We start from the raw sequence: 27,027 nt of genomic DNA on the forward strand, positions 1-27,027 counted from the left end.
AGTAGCACCACACTAAATGCCTCATATTATTGATGTTTCTAAATGTGTTATGATCAAATTCTTCAGTCAACTTATTTTTCCTATTACCGACTAACCAGAGACTGTGGCTGTTGTCTTTCACATAAAACCATCCGGCCCAAATATGTTACCTATTTTATGTTCAAACTAGTAAGATCTGGCCTCTCACACATACCATAGAATGTCATTCTAAAAATATGCAATCACATCATCGAAATCTAAGCTAAGAGATAAGGCATGGTTAATTCCAAACAGTGTGAATATTATATTTGATAAAGTAATCTGAATACTAAAGGGTTAAATTAAAACCTCTTGTTTATGATTGTAAGTTAGACCCTTTTTGTTAAGGAATTACAAAGAACAGCCTCAAATATCAGTTAATAAAGTTAATTATTTCATTTGATACAGTCAATGAGGGGATTAAATGCAAGGGAGGAAAACATGAAAGGGTCAGTATTGATTTGTCATTGATCTCATAGGTGACTGAATAGATCTTGCTAAATAACAGGTACTCAAAGTTGAATACAGTGGGATAAAAACTTACAAGAAGAATGTAAAATATTTAGTCTGGTGCTTCACTGTTTTTGTCCATTGTGCTCACTTATTGAAAAGCTTATTGATGGTAGATTGATTGTCAAATTCATTAGAGATCCAAGCAAGCTACCTAGTAGTATTTCTTTCAGTTCTTAATGTTCTGAGTTCAAATCCCACCAAGGTCAACTTTAGTTTTCATTCTTTCAGAGTCAATAAAGTACAGTATTGGTTGAATGCTGAAATTGATTTACTAAACTGACCCCTTTCCTTCAGAATTTATGGTTTTATGCCTATTATTATTTAATGTCTATTGTCCATGCTGGCATAAGTTGGACGGTTTGACCAGAGCTGGCAAGCTGGAACTCTGCACCAGATTCCAGTCTGATTTGGCTTGGTTTCTACAGCTGGATGCCCTTCCTAATGCCAACCACTTTACAGAGTAAGCTGGATGTTTTTACATGGTACTGCACAGATGCTTTTACATGACGCCGCACAGGTGCTATGTTAGAAACAATTATTATTACCTCGTCATCACCACTGTCGTCGTCATCCCCATCATCATCATCACCATCACCACATGAATATAATGATACTATTGGGCATTGCATTGCTATATGACTAGAGTAAGCTAATTCACACTTTGTTAATGATTGATTAACCCCACCAGCATTTAAACCAACCATATCTAGCCCAAATATTCTTTTTGTTTAATGTTTCAACTGACCAGACACAGCCTCTCACACCTACCCTTCAGGTTATTCTAGAAATAAACAATCACATCTTCAAAATCTTGAAGCTGCAAGATACTTCATCATTAATTTTTTAAAATGTAGATAAATAAGCTTCACATTTAACTGAGTAAACTGAATACTAAAGGGTTAAGGGGATCAGTATAATTTTATTTCTCTAGTTTAAATGTTTATTAGGGGTTGGGGTACAAAGAGGTTTTATTCTGATTTAATATAAAGAAAAAATCGTTTTCCCTTTCTTGTTGTTTAGCCCCAGATCAGTCTAAATCCAGTTGATTTATGATCAGAAATGCATCATCTGTAATCATCTCCTCTCTTTCTCTCTCTCTCTATCTCTCTCTCTCTCTCTCTCTCTCTCTCTCTCTCTCTCTCTCTCTCTCTCTCTCTCTCTCTCTCTCTCTCTCTCTCTCTCTCTCTCTGGACTATATTGTCCACTGTTTATTTAAGATGGCAGTCTAACTTGAGGAAGTTTGGCTGCTATTTATAGCAGATCAAGCAATTATATATAGGACTCCTTGTTTATGTATCTTGATAATTTTCTTTGAAGTACATATTTGTTTAGGAATTACTATAGATATGTATGTGTATATTTCTATGCATATATATATATATTTCTCTGTGTGTGTATCTGTGCAAATGTCTCTGTGTACTCACATATACACATACAACTTTCTTCCTTCTGTTATATATATATATGTATATATGTCATATATATATATTACACAATTACATGTATTTAATATTGTGTGTGAGAGAGAGTGTGTGTACATACACATATGTATATGCGTGTGTATTAGTTATGTATGTATTGTCATCAGTAAGTATAATGATATCATCTGATGTTGTTCTGACAATTTTAGATTTTCCTTTAAATATTTTTTTATTTTTCAAGACTAATGTTTTTAACTGTATTTTTACATGGCTGTCACAGATAGCCTATCTTAATATTTACAAAGATATATATCAGCATTCGTTGGGTACATGTAGATGAATATCCATGAGTAAATTGGAGTTGGTGTGTAGAACACAAGACAAGTAATTTTTGTTATGGGCGTCATTCTCAAATTACAACACGATAATAGCAACAACAACAAGAAAATCTTAGAGATTTTCTTCTTTTTTTTAATTTTAAGTATCATGCAGCAGATTGTATTCTGTCTTTTTTTTTAATCTTTTACTTATCTCAGTCATTGGACTGCAATCATGCTGGGACACTGCCTTGAAGGGTTTAGTTGAACAAACTGGCCCCAGTATTTCATTATTTTTTCAAGAGTGGTACTTGTTCTAATGGTCTTTTTTACTGAACTGCTAAGTTAAAGGGACAAAAACAAACCAACACTGGTTGTCAAGAGGTGGTGGATGACAAATGTACAAATGACTTGCATGCTTCCACACTGTTTCCATTAATCAGCCCGGAGCTATAGTAGAAGACACTTGCCCAAGGTGCCATGCAATGGGACTGAATCCAAAACCATATGGCTGAAAAGCAAGCTTTGTAACCATATGACTAGGCCTGCACATATTGTAATAAATTAATTCCTTTCTCAAAATTATGGTAATTCATAAAACCAGCATTTAATTATGTTATTAATTTTGCATTTACTAATAGAAACAACATTGGCCCACTTAACAGGATTCCTCATTATTACTAGAATTCTCAGAATTTGGTGAGTTCAGGCAAATAGAATAACTGTCCTACCCAGAAACCCAACAAAATATTTGCAAAGGATATGAAGAATCAGAATGTAGAGATTATTTATGTAAGGATAATGATTCTAAATTATAATCTGGGTTGGGTTTTTTTTTCTCTCTCTCCCTCACTTTTTTTTTTATGATTCCATCAGACTCAAACGAAAACAACTTGAGATAATTACTTCTTTCATACATAAAAAAAAATACTTTATTGATAACAAAAAGATAAAAGGCTAAAGTCTCAATCTACATTACTTTTCAAACTGTAACAACAAAACTGTCCTACTAGTTTTTGTTGTTGCTATTGGTTTTGCTGTTGTTACTACTGTTGTGGTTTTTATTTAGCTCTTCTTCAATCATAAATGGAGATTAAAAGTGTTCTCAGTCTGACAAACCCCACTCCTTTGTTTTTATCATCAACAAGCATAGTGTTCTCTTGCTTACTATTTTTAGCAAACTAAATGCTGTCATTGAAGCCCCCCTTCATTGTCTGTTGGTTCTGAAGTTCTAATCTCACTGGTTGTCATTTGGAATTTAAATGATGTCTGTAGCAGCAGCCGTTGTAATATTAGCCATACAACTGCTTTCAGCTGCTCTGATATTTGTCTTTTAGTCACTCTTTCACCCTTCTTAAGTGTCACTTTTATGTTACACATGAAACCCTGATCTAAACCCTAAATACAAGCTATCTTGTGACAGCCTAAAATGTAAAACATGTATAAACCATTTTGCTGATATATTTCTGTTTAAATACACTCTCTTTGTTTCAATTAATTTTGAAAATAACAAAGAATTTAGTAAAATAATTCTGTCATTATCAAATTAGTGTATGAGACATAAATTAACATGAAATTTTAATGGGTTTTAATATAGAACACTTTCGTTACCATATTTTTGTTGAAAAACACTGATTTTGTTGTAATTAACTTAAAAAATAATGTAGAATTTATTACAATAATTGTCATTATTAAACTGGTGTTTATAACATGAATTAAGATGACATTTTGATGGAAAATTTTAATTTAGATTATTTTAAAACAGCAAGTTTGTATCATAGAATCAGGTGCGATCTGAAAAGGGCTAACTCTTTTGGGAGTTGATAGTTTTGGTTTTTGAGAACTTTTTCATGTATAAGGTGTTTCAATTCTATAATGAAAATATAGGCACGAGAGTGGGTGTGTGATAAGCAGCTCGCTTACCAACCACTGGTTCAGGGTTCAGTCCCACTGCATGGCACTTTGGGCAAATGTCTTCTACTAAAGCCTTAGGCCGACCAAAGCCTTGTGAGTGGATTTGGTAGACGAAGACTGAAACAAGCCCATCGTAAATATATATGTATATGTTTGTGTATCTGTGTTTATCCCCCCACCATTGCTTGACAACCGATGTTGGTGTGTTTACATCACTGTAACTTAGTGGTTCAGCAAAAATGATCAATAGAATAAGTACTAGGCTTACAAAAAATAAAGCTTGGGGTCAATTTGTTCAACTAAAAAGTGGTGTTCCAGCATGGCCACAGTCAAATTACTGAAATAAATAAAAGAACATCATCATCATCATCATCATTTAATGTCTGTTGTCCATGTTGGCATGGGTTGGACAGTTTGACCAAGGCTGGCAAGCTGAGGGCTTGCACCAGACTCCAGTCTGATTTGGCATGGTTTCTATGGCTGGATGCCCTTCCTGATGCCAACCACTCTGCAAGTGTAATGGGTTCTTTTATGTGCCACCGGCTTGGGTGTCATTTGCATGACACTGATATCTGCCACAACTGTGGTTTTGCTCAGCTTGATGGGTCTTCTTCTCAAGCATAGCATAATGTCAAATGGACTCGGTCATTGTCTCCATGAGGCCCACTGCTCAAAGCCTGGCATAATGCCAAATGGTCTCAGTCCTTGCCTCTGTGGAGCCCAACACTCGAAAGGTGCTTTTATGTGCTTTTTACATGCCACCTGCATGGGTACTTGTTACATGATACCAGCATCAGCCACGACTGTGGTTTCACTTGGCTTGACTGGTCTTCTCAAGCACAGCATATATATATATATATATATATATATATATATATATATATATATATATATATCCTCAGGTTTTATTTTGGAGATTTCTTTCTCCTAGGTAGATTACCAACCAAGGTTAAAGAGCTTCTACCTGCCCATGAGGTAAGCCGTCCCATTCCAGACACCTAACCGACACTCAGACACTCTGTAAAGTGAACAAATATCACTCCGGTGACCGATGTGGAGCAGCTCATCAAAAAAAAAAAACCAAAAAAAAATATATATATATATATATATATAAATAAAATATAAAATATAAAAAATAGTATATATATATAAAATTAAAATTATTCATATATACATATTTACAGACATTCACACACATATACACACCCATACATATATATATATATATATACATATTTACAGACATTTTGTTGGATGGTCGTTGACTGTTCAGGAGTTCATCCGCCCTTTGACAGGTCTTATTTTTCGTCCTGCAGGGTGTCCAACAACACCCTCCTCACCAAGCAAGCCTGGTGGGGTTGCCAGTTTAGTCGCCGACGACCCGACCATGCAACAGGTTGTACTGGATTACATGTTACCAGTAGCACTGAAGAGCGACCTGAGGCCTTGGAAATTCCTGGTTTTGTCAATTCTCTTGTCACACCGGTGAAAGTCTTCTTGGGCTAATAAGTGGGGGTAGTGCAGTGCAAGCTACACCCACTAAAAATTATTCATCTGCACAGGTACTTCCTGTACTCCAAATCTTAGTAAAATCATTCAATTGGTTGGTTGGCAGAAACCTAAAAATGCACCTGTAACTTATTTTAGAATATATATATATATATATGTATGTAGTTTTTCTTCACACACAGACATTTCTCCAATTCTGTCATTGTCAGTTGAATTGCTTTGAATCATCATCATCATTTCTTGTTTGCTTTCCATGCTGGCATGGGTTGTCCAGTTTGACTGGAGCCAGTAAGCCAGAGGACTGTGCCAAGCTCTGATATCTGCTTTAGCATAGTTTCTACAGCAAGATACCCTTCCTAACACTGGCCACTTACAGTGTGTACTGGGTGCTATTTACATGGCACCAACAGCAGCAAGGTCACAAGTAACTCACAAGATGAAGCTCCTCAACTGAGGGGTGAGTAGTATTGAGAGAGGTGGCTTTGGATATCTGTCACCCTGGTGGCAAATAAAAGAAATCATCATCATTGTCGTCATCATCATCATTATTATTATTATTGAGTTAGAGAGCATCTAAGTGACACTGAGGTAAAATATACAAAGCCTAGTATACCGTCATGACTACCCATCTGATAAGGGTACATCAGGTACATGCATCACAACCATATGTGTGTGACATGGTGATCTCATATCAAGATAAACAGCAACCTCACAGGTGAGGCCTAGTTAGAATTTTCTTCAGTTCGAGTAGCCCATCCTGCTCAAGAGGTTTCTATTTAAGGGTTGTTTAAGGATGATGAACAAAACACCCATTTTTCCAGAGGTGAATTATCCAAGCCCCAAAGAATTCCTCTCAACATATGGCTATGCTGTTCCCTCACTACTTCAGGTTGTGATCAGAGATGCAACATATCGTCAGTCACCAAGGGACATGCTTAACTGGTTAAGGCCAAGCAACTAACAAGCAAATCTGTGGTATTGAGCAGAATATTTGCTGTAGCCCATCTTTTATACCAAGGCAAGACAATGTACATGATAACACTTCCAGTCAATTAAGATGAGAAGCCATGAGAGCCACTGCCTGGTATTGCATCAGGGCATTTATCATCATTATAATTATTAAAGTAGTGAACTGGCAGAATCATTAGCAGCATTTTTACCGTCTTTATGCTCAAAGTTCAAATTCCACCAAGATCAACTTTACCTTTCTTCTTTTTGGGATTGAAAAATTAAGTACCAGTGAAACATTGGGGTCGATGTGATCAACTAGTCCCTTCCCCTAAAGTTTCAGGCCTTGTACTTTTAGTAGAAAGGATTATTATTATTATTATTATTATTATTATTATTATTATTTCTTTTTTAAATAAAGTACCCACAGACCTTAACCTTTTAGCATTTAGATTACTCTGTCAAATGTGATGTTTATTCACATTGATTTTAATCAATCAAGCATTATCTCATAGCTTCAAGATTATTTTTAGAATGACATTGTAGGGTAGGTGTGAGTGGCAGGATCTAGTCAGCTTGAACCTAAAACAAATTGACTATTTGGGCTGGATATAGCTGGTTTGAATACTAAAGAGTTAAAATCAATCAAAGACTATGAAGTGGCACTGAGCTGAGCAACAGGTCAAGGCTGCCACCCAAAAAAATGAATGACCATTCTGACAGACTCACACATTTTCTACCTATAAATGCCATTTACGAAGGATAGGCTAACCTGAAGTTATAGTAGAGAGACTTGCCCAAGGTACCAAACAGTAGGATTGACCCTTTAGTATTCCGATTACTCAGTCATATGTAATATTTATTTATTCATGCAGTTTTGAATTAATCACAGATTGCCTTATAGTTCTGATATTTTGATGATGTGATGGTTTATTTTTATAATGATATTGTAGGGTAAGTATGAGTGGCTGGATCTGGTCGGTTTGAACATAAAACAGAATTTTTGGGCCAGGTGTAACCAGTTTGAATGCTAAAGGATTACGTAGTCTGATCAATAAGTATCCACACTGTTGCCATAGTAACAAAGCTAAAACACACAGTGAATCTGTTTGGCACAGATTGACCTTGAGCTCTGCTGTGCACATGCACTAAGTTTTAACATTCTAGCTCACTTCAGCTGTTTACAGCAGTGCTTGGAAGGAACATGTGTAGCATGTGATCATCACATTGATCACGACAGGGAAAGTTGAGGAGAGAACCTGCATCAATTTTTGCCAAAAGCTTGGCAAGTCCTGCTCAGAGGCCTATGCAAAGTTTTCAAAAAGTTTTCATCGTTCTTGACACAATCAAGGAGATTTTGTGCAACTGTCTTTTTAGTCAGCTGAAAGTAGTTTTGGCACAAACTTAGCATACCCAAATCTTCATCTTCAGTGATAATGGACTGAACTGAGCCGTAAACTAATTTGCACATCTGATGATAACTCAAGGATGGTGATTTGATGATTTCCCCTCACAACTGCACACACATCTGTGATGTTTTTCTCAGTTCTGCTGGTTGCAAGTCTCTCAGAACAATCATCAATATCAACATTTTTTCAACCATCTTGGAAACGTCTGAACCACACGTACACTTGTGTGCAGCTCATACACTCCTCTCCATACACTTCTGCAACTTTGCATGGGCCTCTGAGCAGGTATCGCCATGACAACTTTGTTGTGTTCAATGTGACAATCACATGCTACACACCTTCTTTCCAAGCACTGCTGTAAGCAGCAGAAGTGAGCTAGAATGTTAAAACTTAATGCATATGCACAACAGAGTTCAAGGTCAATCTTTGCGAACTGGCTTTACTCTCCATGCTTTAGCTTCGTTACTATGGCAACAGTCTGGATACTTATTGATCAGAAATTATATGTATATGTATAACCCTTTAGTATTCAAATTACTGTCAAATTTAGTATTTATTTATTCACATGGTTTTGAAGTAATCAGGCATTACCTCGTAGCTATGAGATTTCAATGGTGTGCTGGTTTGTTTTTAGAATGACATTGTAGGGTAAGTGTGAAGGGCTAGATCTGGCCAGTTTAAATACTAAAGGATCAAACCTTGAATAGTTACTTACTGAACTATGCCAGTGTCTTTTAGTAGAAGAGCAGACGACATTAATTTGTAGAATGTATGTTTTTTTATACTCTCAGTTGAAATGGTAACAATAGGGATTAGAATTTCATGAAAAATAACTTGAGAAATGTTAGCTGTCATGTTGCTATTACAATCTACGCTGGGTCAGCACAAAATTGTCATTATCATCATCATCATTACAAGCATCATTACTGTTGTCATCTCCACTTCCACTGTCACCACCACCTCCACCATCATCACCACCACTTCCACCATCATCACCACCATTTCCACCATCATCACCACCACTTCCACCACCATCATCATCACCACTTCCACCATCATCACCATCACCATCACCTCCACCAATATCAGTGTCACCACCAACATTAGCAGTACCAATACTATCGTCTTCCATGTTTGTTTTCCCCAAGATGCCATCTCAGCTCTGACAAAACACTGTTTCTTCTTGGATGTTTTTTAAAACTATTTCTTTAAAGTTCATTTCATTTGTTCACTCACAACTTATATATTGCATCATGATAGTCATCATACCGAAACAATTCACTGTTCTGAGAGCCATATATAATTCTCAAATATTTGCTAAGACACATCTTAACAGCCCCATGTGGCTCTTAAACACATCATCATCATTTTAACATCTACATTTTCATGCTTACATGGATCAGATGGAATTTGTTGAGGCAGATTTTTTGCAGCCTGATACCCTTCCTGTCACCAACCCTCACCTGTTTCCAAGGCTACTAGAACAAAATTCCTGCTGGACCCCCCCCCCCCCATCCTCTTTCAGACAAAATCCCCCTGGGATATTGTTCTTTCTTTGCAATAAAAATATTTTAGGAAAGTGAAATTTTATAAGAAAAAATTTTTAATATTTATTAGTTGATATTTTCATGTAAAATTTGTCCTCTGGTGAGGGGGGATTTTGTCCTGATACCATTTCCAAGTATGGTAATATTTCCCCACAGTTAGACATCTTTTTTCACAAAAACTGCAAACAAACAACATTGGTTGTATAACAGTGATGCTTGTTTATAAACATCACATGATGTCAAGACAAGGGGACACTCAAACACACAAATGATCATTACCATCATCATTTAACGTCCACTTTCCATAGGTTAGACAGTTTGGCTTGCTTTCTATGGCTATATGATCTTCCTAATGCCAATCACTCCAAGAATATAGTAAATGCCTTTTACATGTTACCACCACTGGCAACGACTATAATTTCACTTGGTTTGACATGTCTTCTCAAGTACAGCAAATTGACAAAGGCCATTGCTTCTGTGAGACCCAACATGCAAAGATCATGCTTTACCACTTCGTCTCATGTTTTCCTGAGTCTACATCTTCCACAGCTTCCCTGTAGCGATTGGCATTTCTTCACACAGCTGTCTTCATCCCATATGCATTACATGACCATACCAACACAGTCTTCTTTCTTGCATACCAGATCTGATGCCCCTTATGCCCAATTTTTCTCTCAATGCTTACACTCTTGTACATGCATACTGACATTGCACAGCCACGTGTGTGTGTGTGCGTAAAATATATATACATATATATATCTTAGTCATCTAAAAATCCATAATTCAGGAAAAAGACGCACTTGTATATCTGTCAGTAGAGTGGGTGTATTATCTGAACTGTACAGTATCATATATCCATCACGGCTGATCTTACCAATTGGTTTCATGCTTCACTACCTTATCCCATGTTTTCCTGAGTCCACCTCTTCCACAGATTCCCTCCACGGTTAGAAACCGGCACTTCTTTATGCAGCTGTCCTCATCCATTCGCATCCCGTGACCATTCCAGCACAGTTTTTTGTGCACCACATCTGATGCCTCTTATGCCCAATTTTTTATTCTCGAGATGTTTACACTCTGTCGTACATGCACACTGACATTGCACATCCACTTGTATGTGTGTGTAATATATATTTATATATACATATGACAGGATTCTTCCAGTTTCCTTTCACAAGGCTTTGGTTGGTCTGGGGCTATAGTAGAAGACACTTGACCAAAGTGCCATGCTATGAGATAGAAACAGAATAGCATGATTGTGTCACACCTAAAGGTACACTAATTAAAATTCCTCACACATCTTGAGAGCCATATGAGTTTTGGGTTTTCATCATGAACATATGTTTCCTTTAACCCTTTAGATTACTCTGTCAAATGTAATGCTTATTTATTCACATTGTTTTCAAGTAATCCTGTATTATCTTGTAGCTTTGAGATTTCAATGATGTGATTTTTTAGTTTTAAAATGACATTATAGGGTTTGATGTGAGAGATTTGATCTGGCTAGAAGATTTGGGCTAGGATATGGCTGGTTTAAATGCTAAAGTATTGAAGACAATGGAAACATTAAGAGGAAACCTTTGCATTTAATGATTTTAATTATTTTAAAAAATGGTGAGGGAGTAAATCCATTTAATTATTTTTTAAAAATTGAGGTGAGAGAGTAAATCCAGCCAATTCTCCTTGAGCAGAGAAAAGGTTGACTATTTATATGTACGTCCACTTTTATATACATTTATGTTTGTATATATCTTGAATCAAATATTTTCACCACTTTACCCCTACAGTCAAGTGACTAATACCCACTCACCCCCTCTCTCTACTGGTTGATGTTTAATCTTGCATCAGCACTTCAGAGCAGGCATACATTATCCAATCCTTCCATTTTTAAGACAGTTGAGTGTATTTTGGGGAAAAATTTAGTTGCTACCTCTTGCAGTTTGAATAACCAGAGCCTGTCTACTTCCCTAACTAAGTACAGTGTCATAAGATACAGTTTTCTGTGTCCAGGCCAACATTATCCATTCCTTCCATTTTAAAGATAGTTGAGTGCATTTGGGGAGAAATTTGGTAGCTATTTCTTACAATTTAAAGAACCAGAGCCTGTCTACTTCCCTGAGTACAGTGTCATAAGATATTTTCTTATCTCAAAATAATAATACAACTAAGTAAATAGAGCAGTGCATATGTACTTGTTTTAAATATGAAGCTAGCATGTTGTAAATTGCTTTAGTTTCCAAACACTTGTTATGTGTGTGTGTGTCTATATATATATATATATATATATATATATATATATATATATATATATATATAAAACACCATCATTATCATAATCATCATAATTTTAACAGCCACTTTTCCATGAATTTGTTAAGGCAATTTTTTCTGTCACCAACCTGCACTTGTTTTCAAGCAAGATTTTAATTTTTCTCCACAGCTAGACATGCTTTATACAGAAGATTAGTAATGAACAGTACTTTCTTTCTTTTTTGTGATGGTGAAGCTTATTTTACAACCAGACAATGAGACAACACATACAAGTGTGTGTATGTATGTGTATATGCATGTGTATACGTGTGTGTGTGTGTATATGTATGTTGCGTGTATATATGTATGTGTGTGTGTGTGTTTAATATACATATATGCACACACACACACACACACACACACACACACATACATATGGCAGGCTTCTTTCATTTTTTTTTTTTTTGTCTACCAAATCTACTCGCAAGGCTTTAGTCGGTCCAGAACTTTAGTAGAAGACACTTGCCCAAGGTGTCATGCAGTTGTTGGGAAGTGATTTTTTGACTGTTCAGCCATGCCTGCACCTGTGTGTGTGTGTGTGTAACTGTATTCTAATGTCAGATTAACTATTGATCACATTAAAGCTGTAAGGTTCACTGTCTCTTTAAGATCATCTGATAATGTTTATTAATCCACCTTCATTCTATATCAATATTATTACTTGATGATACAAAGAAACAATAAAACTGATAGTTGTAGTGCAATCAGTGATTTAGTATTTCAATCAAGTTGTTAGACTTTTCTTTTTCTTTTTATCAAGTTCTTTATCATTTATTATTTTACCATATGTGTGCTTAAGTGTTTGTATTTGCAAAAATGAACATTAAACATTACCAAATTACATATTTTATGCACTACACATTTTGTAAATCTGATATTTTTCATGACTATTTATTTTATCAGAAATGTGTTTTTCTTTACTCACTCTTTAATCATTAAAAATTTTCATTTTTGTGATTGTAGATTGTAATTGAAAATCTCAATATGCATGAGTGTCTGAGTGAGAGAAAGAGGAGGTAGATTTCCCATGTGATTTTTAGAGTTTGTGATAAATTTGATACTGCCAGTATGTGGTGAGGAAATTTCTTTTTTCTTTGCTTTTTTTATATATTTATTACTGATTGTCTTTGATTTTTATTTCAGATCAAGTGGACCAAAACAAAGTTAACAAGACCACAAGGAATAAAGTTCCTAGCTTGAAAACGAGCCAGGGTGACAATAAAGATGCCAAAAAAGAAATTACTCGACTTGAGGGCCTTTGTGAATCTCGCACCAAGGATCTTCACATCACCAAGCTACAGCTGAAAGAAACTTTAAAGGGTTTTGATGCTATGTCGGTGTTGGTTAACTATCTAGCAGTTGAGGTAAGATATTTTCTGCCATTATGGTAATGTTAGTCAATTATTTTGTTCCCAACAGATGGCATTTCTGGTATAAGATGTGGTGGGTGAAACACTGAAATTATTAGCAGCAAGCCATATTGTTTTGGTGCAGCATGTTGCTACAGTAAAAATTAAATTTATGAACTTAGTACATATATATATATATATATGCTAGCATGGAAGGTGCACATTAAATGATGATATATATATATGACTGAAAAGTTCCTGGTTTTAAGTGTATCATGAAAAGACAGATTGGAGGTACAACCTTCCGAGTTCTTTTACACAGTTCAGAAAAGTTGAAGGACTGCTTCAATAATTGTGTGAATCTGAGATGGGAATATGTTGGGTAAAAACATAACTGATTCTCCTGTATTTTCTTTTACCCAGAGCGAAGAACTTTTCAGTACCCCCTTGTGTGTGTGTATATATATATATATATATATAAAATCATCATCATGTGGCTCCTTTCAGTTTTTATCTATTAAATTCTCTCACTTCAAGTGTCATGAAATGGGACCAAACCTGAAGCCTCACAGTTGAGAAGCAAATTTTTTAACCACACTGCCATGCCTGCCTCTGTAATAAATGAGCATAGTTAGCAAGATAAAGAGACTCAAATGTAGACAACATACATCTCAACTCCACCATTACTACCGTCATCATGTTCACATGCGTTTTGTTACACTTAACGTAACCTTGTTAGGTCTTCTCCAATGTAAAATTTTGCTGGTTGATATGGCCCTTTGTCATCTCATCTATAAGGTTCTTCACTTCCTTACATTTTCCTTTTACTTGGATCACACAACAATTCTTTGTACATCTGACACCTTCCATGCTCATCATATGTACATATTAATGCACTTTTCTATCTTACAGACTAGATCTGAGTCCTCTTATACTGAGTTTTTTTCTCAGCTCATTTGTTTCTTTATTCATGTCCTCATCCAGTGGAACAAACTTGTCTCGTTTCTTTCCTAACTGCATAAAACACTCACATTCAAGGCTCACATCTTGTTATTACGCAGCATCACAAGTTATACATGAGCATAGTACTATGTTCTTTCTACTCTCAGAGGAAAGAATTTTTTGGTGAAATAGACATAATACCTCCCTCAACTTTTTCCAATCCTTTCTCTGTTCTGCTGTTCTGCTCTCAGAACACCCATATACACTGCTAATTAGATCCCCCAGGTAACAAAAGCTATCAACTACTTTGAAGAAACCTCAGGGGTATTTGAAAGAAACTTTTAGACATGAACTTCTACTGTTAGCTGCACTTTAAACATCTGCCACATACAAAGTATCAACCAACTGTATGGTGTTGAGCACTTTTATTGAAAATACCCTGTTATTAGTAAATGTGCTCTTTGAGATGTGTATGTGATATTACTAATAACACATATTCTTGAAACCAACTGTAAAGTAAAAACATGCATATTTCCTTTACATCCTACATTAAAAGTTGACCCTTTCTGCTTATTCTATGTCTTCAAACTTCATGCCACAGATCCAAATAATTTGTCACTTAGATCAATGTTTCTCAACCAATTTTTGCCTGTGGACCCCTTTAATTCCTATTTTACTTGGATGGACCCTGCTAGCCATTTGATGTTTAAAAAATCCTATTCTAATTTGATAATTAAATACTATTAGAAAATGTACTCAGTGGTTAGAGCATCAGACTCACAATTATGAGGTAGTGAGTTTGATTCCTGGACTGGGCTGTTGTGTTCTTGAGCAAGACACTTTATTTCATGTTGCTCCAATTCATTCAACTGTAGAAATGAGTTGTGGTGTCACTGGTGCCAAGCTGTATTGGTATTTGCTATTCCTTGGATAATATCATTGGCATAGAGAGAAAAGGCTGGTATGCATGGGCGACTGCTGGTCTTCCATAAACAACGTTGCCTGGACTTGTGCCTTGGAGGGGAACTTTCTAGGTGCAATCCCATGGTCACCCATAACCGAAGGGAGTCTTTACCCTATTGTTAGAAATTATATAATAAATATTGTTAAAATATTTTGTGTATTGTAGAAGTATAACCATTTATTGTACATAGATTTTAACAACAAAATATGGATCCCTAAGGGTCCTGTGAAACCTGGTTGAGAACTGCTGACTTAGATGAAAACTTTTGTTAAAAATACCTTGCTATTCTCTGAGGTACATATGTGAGAGTGTCTGTCTCCTTGTTTTGACATCACTCACTAATAGTAAACAAACATCACCATCATACCAGCAGTGTCATTCATTCGCAATCTTCTGGGAAAACATGTTCAGCTATTATTATGCTGTTTGCATTTGAAGGACTAGGAGAAATATTACCTTAACTGTAAGCAAGTGAGGTTTGGGAACAGAATGACTATGAAAAACATAGGCATTAAAATGATGATGATGAGGAGGAGGAGGGTCATGGTAGTGATATATATTGTTGGACCCTACCAAATCATCCAGTCCGTGCTTGGAACATGATGTTAAATGATGATGATGATATCTGTGTGTGTGTGTGTGTAATGACAGACAATAAAAATTGGGTGCGCAAGTTTATTCAGCACATTATTGCCTTGTTTGATAACCAATGCCCATGGATGAGCTTAATAGGGCAAGCTTTAGGGTTACTATCCAAACGAAATTATTATACATACACACACACATATATAACAAAACAGTAAGTTGGACAATTCATTGGTATTGTTTACTCACCATCATATATGTATGTTTCATTTCCTAATAGGAATTAGTTTTACATGTTAGATAAACATAAGAGATTTCCTATCAGTAATTCTGCAGATAGAGAATTGAATAAATAGTACAAATATATTTTCCAATATCCTATTTTGTTACACAATAACTCTGCACACAATATTTCCAGAATTTTCAATTTTAATATATACTTCGTGTCTATACTAAAACAACAGCAACTACATACAGGATTGTAATAATGCAGATGTGCTTCGTGAGGAAGCAGTTGGGATTTTATCTTACCTGCCTACATAATATATATTATATATACAAAGTAGTATCAAGAAGTTCCCGGACTAGTTATATTTAATAAAAAATAACTTATTTACCTAAGTTTTAACATCATCTCCTTTGAAATAGTTACCTTGCGCAGCAATACATTGGTTCCAGCATTCTTGCCACCTTTGAAATCTGGCCTGGAAGTCATTTTCCGTTAGCAAGTCAAGGATCTTCTGTGATTCACTCTGGATCTTGACAGTGGTGTTAAAACAGTGACCAATGAGCTGTATTTTCATCTTGGGGAAGAGATGACAAATAGGGCAGGTGCAGAAGCAATACCATGTTGTTTTGGGGAAGAAATTCCTGAGTGAGGAGAGCTTGGTGACTGGGTGCATTGTCATCATCATCATCATCATCATCATTTAACGTCCGCTTTCCATGCTAGCGTGGGTTGGACGATTTGACTGAGGACTGGTGAAACCAGATGGCTACACCAGGCTCCAATCTGATGGATGCCCTTCCTAACGCCAACCACTCAGAGAGTGTAGTGGGTGCTTTTACGTGTCACCCGCACGAAGACCAGTTAGGCAGTACTGGCAACGGCAACGCTCAAAATGGTGTATTTTATGTGCCACCCGCACAAGAGCCAGTCCAGGGGCACTGGCAACGATCTCGCTTGAAAATCCCACGAAGGCCAGCCAGGCGGCACTGGCAACGGTCACGATCAAAATGGTGCATTTCATGTGTCACCCGCACAAGAGCCAGTCCAGGGGCACTGGCAACGGTCTCGCTCGAAAATCCTATGATGGCCCCGCACAAGAGCTAGTCCAGGGGCACTGGCAACGGCCACGCCCAAAATGGTGTATTTCATGTGTCACCTGCACATGAGCCAGTCCAGGGGCACTGGCAACGATCTCGCTTGAAAATCCTACGACGGCCCCACACAAGAGCCAGTTCAGGGGCACTGGCAACGATCTCGATCGAAAATCCCACGAAGGCCAGCCAGGCGGCACTGGCAACGGCAACGGCCACACCCAAAATGGTGCATGAAGAATCTAATTATTCATGCTCCACAGATCTGATCTCTTTTGCTGAATGTCCTTCGAACGCTTCAAAACATCACAGTAGAACTCTTGACTGATGGTCTAGCCCTGGGGGATGAATTCTCAATACACAATATCACAGATGTTGAAAAATACAATGAACATGCTTTTGGTTGAGCTGCAGCTCTGTTGTGCACCTGTGCCACTCAAAACATTGCATACAACTCATTGCCTCATCACCATACTCTTACTTTGCTGAAGCATGCTCAATGTCTCTGTAGTAGACTTCTCAAGTTTAACACAAAATTTCACATTGGCTTTTTGTTCCAACTTCCTGTCCATGATAAACATTGCAGACTGCAGCATACACGGGATTACAAAAACACAAATTTCACTACTTGCAAAGTAAACACAGCAATATCATTCAGCACATTGCCTCATGAAGGTCACTGCTAGCTCTCACTGTGCATGCAACTGTGTGCTGCCATCTGTTGGCATACTACAGAACTAATCTAGGAACTTTTTGACACACACACACACACACACACACACACACACACACACACACACATGTATATATATTTATATATATGCATACACATACACACACACACACACACATAAATTCATGTGTGTGACAGCTGGGACCTCACATCTAGTTACTCAAAATTTACATAACTGTTCATCAGACTGGATTTAGAGTGTATTTGTATATCATCATCATCATTATTTAACATCTGTCTTCCACGCTGGCATGGGTTGGATGATTTGATAGGATCCTTTGAGTTGCAGGGCTACATTGAGTTTCAATGTCAGCTTTGGCTTGGTTTTTTTTATAGCTAAGTACCCTACAAACTTACACAATACTCACATAAATCAGGTGATAGTACGAAGTTAGTCATAGTCCAAGTTTTCTACTTAGCAAATCTTATCTAAATTTTGTGTGTAGTCAAAATATCTAAACTTTGGCCTTTTTTTTCCTACTTCTTTAAAACTGTTTTTTTTTTTTTTTTCACAACTTTAATTAATCAAACTGATAATTAAAATAGTTCACTGTCCTACCTTACTGTTCACCAAATCTAGGGGATTACTTCTATACATCAAGGGAAGATTATTATATTATAGGTACAGGTGTGACTGTGTGGTAACAAGTTTGCTTCCCAATCATGTTGTTCTGGGTTCAGTCTCACTACATATCTATCATTATTACACTGAAAGTAGTTTTTGTTTGAATGTGTCTTCTATATTAATAATTTCATCCTTAAATGGAATTTAGATCATCATTGTTTAAACCCCCACTCCCAGGTACTTCTGAACCAGCAGAACTTCGAGAAAAAAATATGATCTAAGTTTAATCACTTCATATTTTATTAAGTTACAATGTATCTAGGACTATGCTATCTAATGTATAGGAGTTAATATTAGCAGGCCAGGTGAAATGCTTAGCAGCATTTTGTCTGTCTTCACATTCTGAGTTCAAGCTTCACCAGGTCTACTCTGCCTTTCATCCTTTCAGGATTGATTAGAGTAAGTACTCGATATAATTGACTTATGCCTTCCACCATAATTTCTGGTCTTGTGCCAAAATTTGAAATCAGTATTAGTGTCAATGTAAGGCATCAAGCTGATAGAATCATTAGCATGTCAGGCAAAGAGTTTAGCAGCATTTTGTCTGTGTTTATGTTCTGTGTTCTAATTCCGCTGAGGTTGACTTTGCCTTTCATCTTCTCAGGTTCAATAAAATAAGTACCATTTGAGCACTGAAGTCGATGTAATCCGCTTATTTTCTCTCCTGAGAACTGCTGGCCTTATGCCAAAGTTTGAATCGAATATTGATGAGTTTGTAAAAGAATGTGTCTGTATAATAGAATGTGATTGTATAAAAGGGAAGCTGGGCTAATAGAATGTGGCTATATAATTGAAAATCACTATATAACAGAAAGTGGCTATTTTATAATAAAACATGGTCATATGATAAAGCATGGTTATGTAATATATCATGGCTGTGTATTAGAATGTGACTATATAGTTGGGTTGTATAAGATCTATATAGTACAATAGATATTTGTCTAGTGGTTCAATCCTAAAATAATGCTTGATATATAAACAAAATTTGAATATAAATTCTTGACAGAAAAATATGTTGTCAGGTTTTATATCCATAATCTTCTTGCATGTGTTTTGTAATATTGACAGAAATAAAGGATTTCTTTTCAATCTTCAAGTTAGTGTTCGTTGTTGTTGTTCGTGGCAGTGGCATTTCAGACAAGCAATTTAACCGAGTAAAAGACATGGACATGTTTGTTTTGATTGCATGTACTTTTCACAAGTGACAGACTGAAATGAGAGAATTCTCAAAACAAGATAAAACAGAAATTTCACAGATAATCCACGATTGTTTTCTACAGCTGTTTCAATAGGATAAAATATCATTTATATAATTACAAAATTAGTATGCATAATTAACTGATAGGCTTTCAATTTTTTTCTCCTTATATCACATTTAAATTAATTGATTATGTATATTAACTATGTAATCAAATAAATGAGGACATTTTTTTTTAACTCTAACTATTGAAACAGTTGTAGGGAATAGTTAAATTATGAATCATCCGTGAAATTTCTACTTCTTTACTAGTCCAAGTACTATTGTTTCAGCCCAATTTTTTTTTATATACATGTAAATGTATTCTGCCAATATCTATTGCCTTGTAACAGTGTATTGTGTTAAATGATGTGTTAATAATTGGGCTTTCAGATACTGCAAATATACTTTATAATACTTATACATCAGCTCATTATATAGAAAGACATATTATAATATGCATAATCTAGTATATATATAGTAAAACAAGATAAATATTTACTCTTTAAAATTTCTTCTTCAGCTTGATGCATTTACAAATTTCTCCTTGAAAGAAAAGTTTGGTTTAATGAAAGAAGAACTCACTGAAACCAAAAAAGAATTGGGTAAGTTGATTCTTTCTAATTGTCCTCATATTCAAAAGTAGCACTTTGTGTATAGATTTGGTGACTTTCATGCTTTGCTGGCAGTTATCCTTTTGTCTCTGAAGATGAACAAATTTAACAGCTTTACTCTTTGAGTGTCCCGAGGTGGTTTTTTAGACCACCAATATTGGCATAAAATCCATAGTTACTGTGAGGTTTGTAATAGCAGAATCTGGACCCAGTGGGTCTCTTGCTTTACATGCTGCTCTCCTCTCTTTAGTTTCTCTGATCATTTCTGGTATAGTGATCATGAGCAAGGTGTTTACATGTAGAGTGTTCCAAGTTACACTTTTTTCAAGGTTGACTTGAGCATGTATCTTTTTTTTTTTTAGTCCACCACATGATTGAGAGCCAACTACTAGTTAACCAGAGTGGATTTCTTTTTATGAAGAGTCTGGAGTCAGGCATGTACACTATCCACTCCACTAAAGTTGGAATTTACTTAAGAAAACATACATGCTTGACATATTAGCTCTCTTTAACACCATAGTATTAGGAATTTTGTCCTGTCACTTGATATCAAGAATTTTTTGCAGGTATGTTAGGTGAAAGTTATTGAAAAGTATCTGAAACAAACCATTTTACTAGAATGAGCCTGCCACGTTATAATTGTAACATGCAATTAGTTCAATTTACATGTAGAGTCTGTTGAGGGTGGAGTTTTGTAGGTGATCATTTATCAAGGGTTTTCTAAGGTGGGGCATTACATTAATTTTTTTTTTTAGTGATGTTATTTTATATTGAGTTGTTTTTTGTTTTTTTTGTAAGAAGTCATTTTTATTGAGTATTTGATTGGGGGAGGTCTTTTTTTTTATCAAGAGCTTTTATTTGGGTTAAGTCTTTGTAATATTTAGTAGCTCAAAGAAGTTAAGATCTTGTAATACTTAGTAGCTCATAGGACTGAAGACATTCATAGGCAGCTACAAGAAACATTATCAAATGTCTATTCCAGTGCTCTGCAACCTTTTTTTCACTTGTGGTACACTTATATTCTTTTCAATTTTCGGCAGCAAACCTGAACTAAAAATATAACTAAAAATATAGGGAAAAATATTATATTCGGATTACATTGCAGCACACTTAGCATCGTTTCATGGTACACCAGTCTGCTGCAGCATAACGGATGCAGAGCACTTGTCTATTCCTCTCCTAGAAACTATTCAATAATATTACCTAGTGCCAATATCTGATCATGTATCTCCTTACTCAGAATAAACCAAATCATTCCTGTCTTGTCTTTTCTGTCAATGTTTATCTTATTTGCCGTAATCTTTTCAGAGAGGAATCTAACATCTCCAAATTAAGAAGTGTTGTAGGTTTCTAGTTGTCTCCCATTCCTTTAAAAGTTCCAAGAAAGAAATTTTAAACACTCTTTATAGATGAGATCCTTTGCTTAGGTTGTGTTTTAGATCATCAGAGAAAGACAAGTTAATTCTAAGCAACTGGTATTGACTAAAACCTTAATGGCCATCATTGGATGATCAGGTCCCAGTGCCCCTTCAACATGTTGGACCCATTACACAGCTTATTTTGAAAATGAATTACTTTACATCATACATTGACCAATGATGATTCCATTGTATTCCTGAAGCTCAGATAACCATTCTTTTGGCATCAGAAAAGAAAAAAAATTAGAAAAATATTTACATAGAATAGAAACCCACTACTGTAAACTTTATCTCATGGCACTCTAAACTCACTTTCTTATAGTTGCTGTGTGACTGGCAATAATATCTTTCTTCAAAATGATACAAACTAGCACAATTCTCTGACTACTCACACTACCTCCACCACTGGTGGCAATAGCCATTGATGTTTTGCCCCTGTCTCAATAGACCTACAAGGTATTCCAGACATGACTATCCAGTCAGTTTTTCAAGCAGTGTGCATCTAGGAATCACAATATCCAGTGTGTCCTTCCATTTTTAAGATGGTTGGATGTGTTTTTGGAACATCTGGTTGCTATTTCTAGAAGTCAAGTAATTCTGTTGACGGTTTCTTGATATTTTGAAATAATTCATGTTACAGGAATTAGTAATTATCTCCTCAAAAATCAAAATTCTTCATAAGACAGATATTGGTAGTGAATATTATCTTTGGTGTGTTTACATTCCCTGTAACTTAGCAGTTCAGCAAAAGAGACAGATAGAATAAGTACCAGGCTTAATAAAAATTACTGGGGTTGGTTCATTTGACTAAAAATTGTTCAAGGTAGAGCTCCAGCATAGCCACACTCTAATAAGTGAAACAAGTAAATGATAGCATTGATTAAACTCAAGCTACAAGGGCAATACAAGTTAGAATACACCAATAGAAAGTCCTTTGATATCAGAGTAAATATCTACAATTAAATGTTAGACCAGAAAACAATTGGGACAGAATGGATTACCATTCTACAAGGATTACTGCTTCCATGTCTGGGATAGCACTGTTGCTACACACACACACTACTTTTTCTCTTTGTTTATTGTGTGGTTACTACAATGGTCTCTGCTTCTTGTTGCCAACCACTCTGTACAACTCTGTACCCAACAACCCTTCTACACACACACACACACTTGATGTATCTGTATCTCTCTTCACATAGGACACATACATCAGTGTATGTGTGGTATGCGGTATCTACATTGCAAGTGGATATGGTATGTTAGAGAGGAATAAACTGCATGAATATTGTTGGATATGGTGGTGGCAAAAAAATAAGTCATTGCTGTACAGTAGGAAGGAAGTAGAGGAGAGCAACCAAGTCCTGAGATATTGTGAAGTTAACAGAATGAGGGGCAGAAAGAACTCCATCAATACACCTGGCAATTGTGAAATCTAACAGGAAGCTGTCAATCCGAAGGATGAGAAACACATAGAGCCTATAGGCCAAAAGTTTCAATTTGAAATTTGCATGCCAAGGCTTGGCTGATGGCAAAAGTGACAACATTGCTTTCATCTAATTCCTCCAAGACAAGCACACATTAGCAGATAACAAAGAAGAGCAGGTCGTTAAAGGGAGAAAAATATTCAAGATGCTGAAGGATATCAACTGGTAATGGCAGTCTCCAAGACGGCAAGTTGGCAGATTCATTAGCATGCCAAGAGAAAAGCTTAGCAGCATTTCATCTATATTCATGTTCCGTGTTCAAATTCTGCCAAGGTCAACTTTGCCTTTCATCCTTTAGGGGTTTATAAGATAAAAACCAGTTGAGTAACTGGGGTTGATGTAGTTGACTTACCCTATCCCCCAAAATCATTAGCCTTATGCCAACCAATTACCTGAGAATTGTTAAAATTTTAGTGCAATAAGAGGATAGTCGGAGAGATTTTTTTTTCTTTGGGATAGAATGCACTATAGTATCTTTCCAAAGATCAAGTTACATCCCTGTGGAGAGGTAATGAATAGAGTTTGCTCAGGGGTGCAATATTTGAGGGTTCACCATCAGAATCAATGGTACTTTCTCTTAGAACAATTAGTTAAACATGGAATCAACATTGCCTTGTTCTACTGTTTCCAATTGTACCATTCTTAGTGTAGTACCACTGTTTTCAGAGGATACAGCTTGAAAATGATTCCCAATTACAACTGCCACTAGATACAATGGAATCCAACCCTCAAGTAAAACTTCAAAAGGCTGCCATATTTGTTATGAAGCATGCCCATTGCCACCAACTCTCCAGTTGAGTTATTGGCAGGGATTTAAATAGTGCTTAGCAGCAACCCATCAGTTATGGTTCCATGTTTCTTTCTCCCTCACACCTCTCTCCACCAGAGTTCCTTTAACAATCCCCTCTCTCTCTCTCCCCCTCTACCCCCACTTCTCTTCTCTTTACCCACCCTACTTCTATCCCTTCACACCCTACTTCTCTCTCTTTCTCATCTGGACACATTGCTAATTCTTCAATGTTTAATTTTAGCTCTGCTGACATTTTTTTTTTTTTTTATGATTTCTCTTTTTATCAAACTACTATTTAAATTTCAGAGAATTTAAATGATAAACAGAAAAGCCTCACCAAAGAAATAGAAGACATCAATGCTGCCCATGAAAAAGCTTTATCACTTTTGGTTACAACTCATAATACCACTCTTATGGAACTGAAAGAAAAACTCAATGAGAAACATATGCAAGAACTATCACGACGTAAATATACTTTTTTGTTTGTTGTAAAGTCATTTTGGAAATGTATGAATGACCAGAAGTGATTAGTTTATGGTGTGCCAAATTCTTGACGTTTTTGTACTTGTGTCAAAAAGTTCTCAGGCTAGTTATGTTTGATAAAAAAAAAAAACTTTACCTAAGTTTTAACAGCATCTCCTTTGAGAAGGTTACCTTGTGCATCTATACACCAGTTCCAGTATTCCTGCCACTTTTGGAATCTAGCCTGGAAGTTGTTTTCCGTAAATGAGTCGAGGACCTTCTGCGATTTTCCATAAAAGAGTCGAGGACCTTCTGGATCTTGACAATGGTGTTAAAATGATAACCTTTGAGCTGCATTTTTATCTTGGGGAAGAGATGGAAGTCTGCAGGTGCTAAATCTGGCAAATAGTGAGGAGAGCTCAGTGACAGGGTGCATTGTCATTGTGAAGAATTCAATTCTTCATGCTCCACAGATCTGGTTGCTATTTCCGAATGTCCTTCAATGAATCTCTGATGATTTTCTCTACATTTCTTGGGGTGACACTCATGGAAGGTCTTCCTGAGACGTTCTTGCACTTTTGAAACACCCATGCCGCTTGAAATATTGTAAAAAAAATCCAGTGCCTCATCTCATCACTGTAAGCTTGCTGAAGCATGCTCAGTGTCTCTGTAGTTGACTTCTTGAGTTTAACACAAAATTTGATGTTGGTTCTTTGTTCCAACTCCCTGTCCATAACAAAAATCACAGACTACAGCATACACATGATCACAAAAACACAAATTTTATAACTTGCAAAGTAAACACAGTGATGTCACTTGGCACATTGCTTCATGAAGTTCACTATTAGTTCTCACTGCACACACAACTATGTACTGCCTTCTGTTGGCATGCTACAAAACTAGCCTGGAAACTTTTTGATACCACTTCATATGTATAACCACAAGAAGCATTGGGAATATCTTGAGTTTCATCATGTTGTGCTCCTTGAAGAGATTGTCCAATGCCAGCCAATAACTTCATATAGTTGTTTTTGCGGATATTTTCATTTAGAAATTGTAAATTCATTATTATTTCAAGGAATGTACCATGCTTATATGTCATCTATTTATTTTAAAGAATCTCCTACACTACCTACATGACTGTGCTTAAAAAGCTCACAATCTTTCCCTCTTTAAATTGTTTATACACATGATAAACTGTTGCTTTTGACAATTTTGTCAACAATTTTATTGGCAGTGTGCCTGGTGTGTGCCAAAACAACAATGGCAGAACAATTCTATTCCATAACTTTCTGTTGTCAAATCAGTTTGCTATTTTATCTGAAAAATGAAGAAGAGGATTAGATTTTCAAGCAAGCAAGGTTTTGTCAAACAATGAGATGTTAAACCCACTAAGTCTACTACTTAAAATTGGTCTCAATTTATCTGCAAGACCCTGTATATTAAATCCTCCCACCCCAAAACACACACTATATCATTCCCAAATATATTCTCTTCTTATACTGTATCTAGTCTTATGGTCTGCTGTGTGATATTTCTAATTTTGTGTGCTGCCTGACTGGCTCCTGTGCCGGTGGCACATCAAAAGCACCATTCGAGCATGATCAATGCCAATACCACCTGACTGGCCCCCATGCCAGTAGCACATAAAAAGCACCCACTACACTCCCCAGCTGTAGTAACCTTCCCTGATCCGATTGGAGTCTGATGCAGCCTCCTGGCTTACCAGTCCTCAGTCAAACCATCCAACCCATGCCAGTATGGAAAGTGGATGTTAAACAAACGAACGACTGGTGTTAGTTTGCTTACATCCCTGTAATCTAGCAGTTTGGCAAAAGAGACCAATAGAATTGGTACCTGACTTTAAATAATGTTCGATTAAAACTCTTGAATCTGATGCCCTAGCATGGTCACAGTCCAGTGACTAAAGCAACAAAACAAAAAAAAAAGATAAAAGGTGCCTGTCACACATTTCTGTAGGATAAGTTACAGAAGGCATTGGTTCTCTGTGTTTTTTTTACTATTAAATCCTTTCTCTTAAAGATTTGAATTCATCCTTTTGAATTCATCCTTTCTCTTAAAGATTTGAATTCATCCATTTGAATTGTGAGCTGCTCCTTGCTGTAGTAACTTGTTGCAACCAGGTGGGTTCGATGTTGAGAATTAGTTCTTGTGAGTAGATGTGAACAGCAGTGTCATTAATGGTATATAAAACTCTAGCTATGTTGTGATGCAGTCGTGATGGAGCTACAGTTTCTTTAAAGTGGAGATGCATGGATTAGTGGTTAGGGTGTTGATCTCATGATCGTAAGATTGCGGTTTCGATTCCTGGACTGGATGATGTGTTGTGTTCTTGAGCAAAACGCTTCATTTCATGTTGCTCCAGTTCACTCAACTGACAAAAATGTGTAATCTTGCGACGGACCAGCATACCGTCCAGGTGGGGAATTTATACATCATAGAAATGAGGAAACCAGCCCCTATAAGTCAACCTGATTCAAGAAGGTAACTTTACTTACCTACAGTTTCTTTAAAGCTAACAGCTGATCAAATTCTCTTTATCATTTTTAAAAAAAGAAACATTTTCCATATTATATG

At 36.2% G+C, this 27,027-nt stretch overlaps 1 protein-coding gene across 1 annotated transcript in view; it reads left to right on the forward strand.

Moving 5' to 3' along the window:
- The window catches only part of LOC106870681 (uncharacterized), a 363,307-nt gene that overhangs the window by 324,801 nt on the left and 11,479 nt on the right, over positions 1–27,027 (forward strand). The window contains exons 10-12 of the mRNA XM_052973700.2: positions 13,050–13,270; positions 20,185–20,266; positions 24,274–24,432. Of these exons, the coding sequence (XP_052829660.1) occupies positions 13,050–13,270; positions 20,185–20,266; positions 24,274–24,432 (462 nt within the window). The remainder of the gene's footprint in view (positions 1–13,049; positions 13,271–20,184; positions 20,267–24,273; positions 24,433–27,027) is intronic.

This window comes from Octopus bimaculoides, chromosome Z (assembly GCF_046866305.1).
Source record: "Octopus bimaculoides isolate indiv1 chromosome Z, ASM4686630v1, whole genome shotgun sequence".
Taxonomy (NCBI): Eukaryota; Metazoa; Mollusca; class Cephalopoda; order Octopoda; family Octopodidae; genus Octopus; species Octopus bimaculoides.